The following is a 7,500-nucleotide window of genomic DNA, read 5'->3' on the forward strand; positions in this document are numbered from 1 at the left end:
ACTAAGGCTGCATTTAGTGCAACAGTTCTGCGATATAGATATTTTATTGATATTAGTTAAATGAATTCTGTTTGCATATATATTTATGCAAGATTGTTTATATAATTATGTTATGTTAAATCAAGAAATGGAACATTTTATATATTATAAAATAGACCACAATTTCTTTACTTAAGAAAATTTTATATGCAAAAAGATTACTATTTTTGCACTAAAACAGGAAATCATACACAACTATACTTTCCTTGTCCATTTGTATAGCTTGGAAATTAAATAAAATTTCAAAGTGAATCACTTTTTATGACCCCATTTTATCAAAAGTATCCACAACAGCCATTTCTCACTTGATATCTGAGGTACAACTAGAAATAACATAACACAGTCCAGTGATATCATAATATTAACTGCTTTATTTATTATTATTCATAACACTCTTGTGTATGATGCATACACATTACAATAGGTGGACAAAATTTTCAAAACAACTGCAGTCAATTCACAGAACACAAACAGTGAAGGATAAAAATTGTATTCGTTCTTTCTGAGACGTCGTTGATTCCCCAAATAAATTTTCAAAATCTTTACCTAGAGTTTGCATACAAAAATTCATATTTGTACAAGAGGAAGCTTTAGACTGAGAGATAAATATCTGAATATCTTTTCAAACACTTGAATTTACAATTCTTCACCAAATGAAAATAGAAGGCTATTTCCATTGTGGCTAATAATTATCTGCGCCCTCTGCCCCTGCCCCTGCCCCTGCCACCCCTGCCGCCACGACCTCTGCCTCCACCACGGCCCCGTCCTCTCCCTCGTCCTCGCCCGCTATCCATCATGGCCCTGTGCTTTTCAACAAGTGGAATCAGGGTGCTGCTGCAGAAGATGCAACCTGTGGCTGTCAGCTGGCCATCTCTCAGTTTGGTTGAACCCTTTGGAGAAAAACACATCATTGTATATAAGCTCTCAAACAATCTCTTTGCTTGTTGTCTTTCCGTATTAACTATGGAAAAGCTTATTTAATTACATAAGAATTCCTTAAACATTACCTCTTTGTAGTCCACCGTCACAATCTGCGAGCCACAGTCTTCACAGGTGTCACTAAGAACCTGCACCTTACTGGCCTTTTGGAAGATGTTAATGATGACATCACATCTGCAAAATTGAAACATATACATCTTGTGCTGGGATGAATGAAAATTTACACAATTTTCTGTATAAAATACATGCAGAAAGAAGACCAGAATATATGACCAACAAAGTACAAATAAGCTCATGTGAAAATGCTAAAAAAAAATTATCATCAAAGTATATCCCTTTTCTATTACACATTTTACAATGATTGAAAACATCATTTTTCATTAAAAGCATATATATACATCATACATTTCTTTCAGAAAATCCGTACATATTTTGACCAGAAGAAGAAGGGGGGGGGGGGGACATAAATGCATATGTAAAGCATTCCTGCCACACTTACTTATTGCAAGCTAGTTTCCACTTTGGCCCTGAAGCTGCATCCATCACTAGAATTCCTGAGGGACATTCCATACACTGAGATACACCAGTATTATCACGGCTGTATTCACAGGTTGGGTGAGAGCACAGGTTGCAACCACTTGCCTTCGCCATGTCTCTGGAAAATGAGTATGAAAAACAACATCAACATATATATTCCCCTTCATTTCATCTGGTTAACCCTCTAGCAACGGTCCATTTGAAAGCCGATAATCCTGGTTTCTGGGCAGTATCAAAATCGGCGCGTGGGCCTGTCTGGGAACCTGCCCGCATGCCGCTCACCACAGCCGACAAAATCGGAGCGCAAGCTCCGTTACTGATGGCCATGTTTATTTTTCCAGATGTCACATATGTGACATCCGCCCCAAGTGGGTTAAACTATATTTCATTTCCGCATATATATTCACTTCACTGATTTTTTTTTGAAGAAGAAAAAAAGGAAAAGACCATTAACCCAATGAATGCAGATTTATTTACTGTCCCTAGTATTTTTTTTGTGAATTTTGTTACATATAGATGGCTCCACATGTGCTCAGCCACCAAGGAGTCTATCAGTAGGATTTAATAACATTAAAAATAATCAAATAATACAAAAGAAGCTCTTCAAAAATTAAGGAAAAAGGTAAACAGGTGAGATAGGCTGGACTCATAACTGACTCCTTGGTGACAGCACTTGTAGAGCCACCCAAGTGTAAACACATTAAATGAACTTATATTACCATAAACATGGCATGTACTCTTGCCATCTAGGCCAACTGGATTAATTTCCATGTTTTACATAAGTGTTCTTCATATCATTTCAGAATTCCCAAAACAAAACCACTTGACAAATCCATGATTAGAAACGAAATACTTTAGTTGCAAAGTGATAATTTCAAGACGCTACGATGGAGGATTATCTTGATATTGCTAGTAAATGGGCATCAGTCGTTAAAATTTATAGTTATACAATCATTTCTATCACTGAGTAGAACCTACAGCTCCTGCAGCATACAAAAAGAATACATTTGTCAAAAGACTTACTAATCTACTTTTTAAAAATATTTTTATTCACATCAAACTTTGTAATCCTCTTTAAAAAAAATGTGGTTGAATAATTCTGCCATTTCAATTTTCTAAAGCTATCAGAAAATCAAGTTTCATTTCATAACGTCAGATTTCATATTCTTATCACTTTCTTTACAGTCATTTTTAGCACCACTGAGTGTGGTCTAACCTTGTTCTTCAAATTTAAAACATCATATTACTCTATCTCCCACACTAAAATTTGCCCAAACCTAAGAAACTTGAGTGAAGACACTTGTATTTTCATTTGTTTGTTCGAACAATATAAAACTTAATATGATGCTCGAGCTCTGAAATCCTTCACCTTACATCACTGTCTACTTATAAAATAAATTATATTAAACCATAATGGAGAGCAATAAACCATAATGGAGAGCAGCGTGTTAGAAAGGCGAGTCACCAAAACACAATTACCATAAAATCATTGTCAAACTAACAAGAACAAAAAAAATCCCATCAACTGTAAGTGACTCACGGGAAGGGAGGATTGTTGTAACAGTAAGGGCAGAAGGTGAAGCTTTTCCCCTTGGCTCCCCCTGACCACATCAACAGCTGGTAGTCGTCCAGGGGACATCTGTTCTCATGAAATTCCCTTATGATCCCGTTCTGGGGCACAGCGAAGGTCTCATCACAGTTTACACAGTGGAGTCGGATGGGCTTTGTTTCAACCAGCTTGATGTAGCGGCGACATTTCCCACATCTGTAAGTCATAATTATTATTATTGTTGTTTTTTTACTACATTTTTAATATTATTTCTTTTTCTTGCACAATTCTTCTATCCATTCTGATATATTATGTGCATAAAGTCAAAGTCTAAACATTGATGTTCAAGATTTATCAATTCTTACAGGTCCTAACTTGCTTTAAATTATTACACCTAACAACCTATATAAAAATTTACTTACAATTACAATCTATATTACAATTATTTGCAATTTATACTTACAATAAGAATAATTACTAAAGCTCCACATGTATTATGTATAAGTATTTCATATGAACTGTAATTACTGTTGGCCAGAACAACAATAATCAACAAGTCAAGCACAGGATTTCGACTCAGAAAAAGAGTAAGGAACAGTAATCACCTTGACAGAGGCCTTCCACTTGCTGATAACGGAGAAAATGAAACCTCAAACAACTCATCCATTCCTCCTATGTTATTAACGAAGTACTGGAACTTTAACTGGAAGATCTCCAGGGTGTGTCGTAAAACAGCATTAAAGTCAGCTTTACCTAAGGCAATAAGATTAAGCTGTTCCTCTACAGCACTCCTCATTGTAGGGAGTACTAAATCAGGATCAATCTGGAAATTTTCATCAACCCAATGAATCAAAGTTTTTGTTAAAACAAAATAATATTAATAATAAAAAAATATTAATAATAATAATAATAATAAAATAAAATAAATAAATAAATCTATTTCATTAAGTTTTATACCACATATCACACTAAAATATAAATCTGTTTGAATTAAATTTAATATGTAGTTGTACCTTCTGATAACCATGGACAAGTACAATGCCAAGGCTGGTGGGTACTAATCTACGTCCTGAGGACACTTGAACATAGTTTCGCTGGCAAATGTTATTAATGTGTACGGGAATTGATGCATCTGTGCCGATGCCATGCTTTTCCATCAGGCTGATCAACTCTGCTTCAGTCAGGTAATCAGGTGGGGATGTCTGTCGTTCCGATAATCTTGTCTGCAGAAGAATAATTTGTTTAATTTCAAAAGGCAGAGATAGTTTAAGAAACAAATACCTTCATTTAAACATGAGATGCAATGGAACATTGTGAAGAACCTCTTAACTTTTAAATTAAGCATTTATCCTCCCCCACCCAAAAAAAAAAAAAAAAAAAAAAAAAAAAAAAAAAAAAAAAAAAAAAAATCCAATTAACACTTTGTCTATTCACAATTAACCCCTCAGTGATGGGTACGTCTATAGCCATCATGACGTAATCATGTATTATGTGTACATGCATCATGACTTGATCTAGCAAGTGTGCAGTTTGGCCGGTTGTACACACCACAAACCCTGCCAGAAAGACTATACTGCTGCATAATAATTACAACACAGTGAATTCTGGGTTGAATTGTATAAACTGTTGGTAAGTCTTAGTGTCATGAACATCCTTGGTTGGGCTAGGGCATTTGCTTCTTTCAAATTACTTTGGACTTGGCAGAGAAAGACCAAAGTCCTTCAAAAGTCCTTCAAAATAAAGCACTATTCTAGGCTTTCTATGAAAAAGAAAAAAGTCAAACTCCTATGTAATTACTACAGGACCTGGAGATCATATTTTCAATCCAACACTTCAGAAGAACAAAACTAATTTTACTTACCTCTAAGACGGCAAATTCATCACCAGATTTGACATCCGGTAATTTTTCCTCATCTTGTAAAGCTAGCCAATCCATCACCTGTTGGATTAATAATGACAGAATAGTTAATAATTTTCTTATTGTCACAAGAACAATCTTCGGTAAGAAACAATAATGCTGTTTGTTTGTCATAGTCTTATGGGCCAGCCACCAAACTCCTGCATTACTAAGCTTGACTGTCAATTTCTAGAATAATTTCCGGTGCTTATTAATGCTCTTTTATATTAAGAAGAACCCAAAAACTTGGTCATGATTTTTTTCTTCTTCTTTAAAATTTGCCAATACAAATTTTTTGGGTCAAATGAAGGAACTCAGAAAGTCAAGAAATAGGAACAATTAAACTAACCTCTAAAATAAGTGCACTTTTGTTTACAAAATAAAAACTATTAACACACCAATGCAACAAAACACACAAATATAAACCCCAAAAGAAAAAAACTTTTAAAAAGTTAGTATAAAAACCAAGAAAATCATTTACCTTTGTGAAGCCAGGGTCAAGAAGCTGCTTTCCATTCACACTGAAGTTCTCTGCTCCAATTGAAATACAGATGGTTGTACTGAGGTAGATACAGTCAGGCATCAGCTGTAATAAGACCACATATCTGTCAGCACAACAGCTAGCACTTTAAGGCCCAATCTACATTAACAATAAGAAACATCATGTGTTTAAATTGCAACATATATCAAACAAGTGGTTATGACCCATTAAATCCTCAACTCAGCAGACAGCAAACCTATACCATATACACACACACAAAAATATCTTCAATGCTCCAATACTTACAGTACCAATGAAGTGCTTTGTTATATACTCATACAAGCGCCAGGAATCATGATCCAACTGGTTTCTGTCAGCACAACGCATAGGGGTAATGGGAGGATGGTCACCAGCGTCATGCCCCTTTTTAGGCTTCTGGATGCCGTCTCTCAGTATTTCACGGACAGTACTACCCCAGTCACTGTGACCTTCCTGAATCCTCAGTGCACCCCTTTAAGTGTGAAGGGGAACATATTTAATTTCCCCGCAAAGAAATGGGGTTTGTTCTGTAATTTCCTTAAATAAAACTTTATTTTGCTTTATCATAAGCTTACAAATTTTTTCAGTAATTATATACTAATTACTATTTTAATGGGCAAGATTCATAATTCTGAACTGCTGTCAATACACACGCACAAAAGAACTTACTTGAGATCAAAATTTTCAGGATAATGTGTAGTCTCTGTCCTTGGATAAGAGATGTAGCCCTGTGTGTAAAGCCTCTCAGCTAGGGTCATTGCCTGCTGAGGACCCATTCCGAGGCCTGAACTGGCCACACGCATCAACTCAACAGTATTCAGAGCTAAAGGTCTTGGTTTGGTCTTCTCAGCCATGGTCACTCGCACTACTCTAGAATTAAAATGAAGTCATAAATGATGCCTGACATGCAATGCATACAATATACAAGATAAGAGTACTGTTAACATAAAACATACATGAAGAGAGATATATCATTAGATAGATATTACAATTGTTTCCTTCTCCGGAACCATAATACGATTTTCATTTTGCTTTTACTGTCATTATACTTCTGTGAAACCTTTTGCAAACTATGAATGTACACTATTTGCACATAAACAAATGTAGTACTACATTTTTCTTGACTAGTGTTATATGTTCCCATATATATATATTTTTTTATTGTTCATAATCATAATAAACTTCTCAATAAAGAGTAAGAGGATCAAATTCATTTTCTAGAGAGAAATCTGTCTGGAAAATGCATAAATCCACCCCCAAATACTAAAACCATAAATGTACAAGATATTAAAAATCTGCTGTAGTGGCATGTCATTTAGTTACATACTTAGCTCTCTTCTGTTCCTTGACGAGATTCAGGAAGAAGTTGGCCACGTCCTTGTCAAAGATTCGGCCTCTCTCCCAATCTAAGTTCATCTGCCTTTCTTCTGTCACAGCCACTTTGACCTGAGGAAATGGCACGATGCATGTTACTTTTTGTAAACATTAATAACCTTATCATTCAATACTGGGACCACTTTTCTTTCCCAAATATCCTTTTAAATGTTATCTAAAAATGCCATTCCTCATTAGGTGCGGTATTTATGCTTTATCTAAAAATTAGAGTATATCTTCTGAAGAAAATAAAGACCTTATTATCCTTTACGACTTTATAGACATTATTATTTTCAGCTTTTCCTACCTGCAGTACCCAGTAAGTTTCTGGTTTGAAAGACTGTATGAAGTCATGACGCTCGACACAAAACCCTAGAGTAGGCGTCTGACAGGGTCCAAAGGAGATTAGAGTGGAGTCCAGATTGCCATACTTTCCCTGTAAAGTATTCAACACATTATTCCATATTGTGCACCCGTAAAACAATTTTTCTGTAAATGGCAAAATGCCAAGTCATGTTCAGCGTAACTATTATATTTCATAAAAATAAAGCAAAATAAAGAAAATCTACCAACCTGCTGCATGTGTTTCAAATTGCAAAATCTAATACATTTCTTTATAAATACAGGACAAACACAAGTGGATGG

At 35.2% G+C, this 7,500-nt stretch overlaps 2 protein-coding genes across 5 annotated transcripts in view; one reads left to right on the top strand and one right to left on the bottom strand.

The window, feature by feature from the left end:
- LOC113816128 (hypoxanthine-guanine phosphoribosyltransferase) overlaps positions 1 to 291 on the top strand; it is a 15,955-nt gene extending 15,664 nt beyond the window's left edge. For all 4 annotated transcript variants that reach the window (XM_027368191.2, XM_027368330.2, XM_027368260.2 and 1 more), the window contains exon 6: positions 1 to 291. This exon is cut by the window's left edge and continues 880 nt beyond it. The gene's annotated coding sequence lies outside the window, so the exon portion shown is untranslated.
- Positions 292 to 389: 98 nt separating this feature from the next.
- The window catches only part of Top3beta (topoisomerase 3-beta), a 9,443-nt gene continuing 2,332 nt past the window's right edge, over positions 390 to 7,500 (bottom strand). The window contains exons 5-16 of the mRNA XM_027368087.2: positions 7,163 to 7,291; positions 6,809 to 6,927; positions 6,151 to 6,351; positions 5,749 to 5,953; positions 5,443 to 5,547; positions 4,926 to 5,003; positions 4,078 to 4,287; positions 3,670 to 3,887; positions 3,056 to 3,280; positions 1,478 to 1,633; positions 1,047 to 1,152; positions 390 to 929 (exon numbers count right to left, since the gene is read on the bottom strand). Coding sequence (XP_027223888.1) covers positions 729 to 929; positions 1,047 to 1,152; positions 1,478 to 1,633; positions 3,056 to 3,280; positions 3,670 to 3,887; positions 4,078 to 4,287; positions 4,926 to 5,003; positions 5,443 to 5,547; positions 5,749 to 5,953; positions 6,151 to 6,351; positions 6,809 to 6,927; positions 7,163 to 7,291 — 1,953 coding nt within the window. The 3' untranslated portion in view covers positions 390 to 728. The remainder of the gene's footprint in view (positions 930 to 1,046; positions 1,153 to 1,477; positions 1,634 to 3,055; positions 3,281 to 3,669; positions 3,888 to 4,077; positions 4,288 to 4,925; positions 5,004 to 5,442; positions 5,548 to 5,748; positions 5,954 to 6,150; positions 6,352 to 6,808; positions 6,928 to 7,162; positions 7,292 to 7,500) is intronic.

The sequence above is a fragment of the Penaeus vannamei genome, chromosome 33, assembly GCF_042767895.1.
Source record: "Penaeus vannamei isolate JL-2024 chromosome 33, ASM4276789v1, whole genome shotgun sequence".
NCBI lineage: Eukaryota > Metazoa > Arthropoda > Malacostraca > Decapoda > Penaeidae > Penaeus > Penaeus vannamei.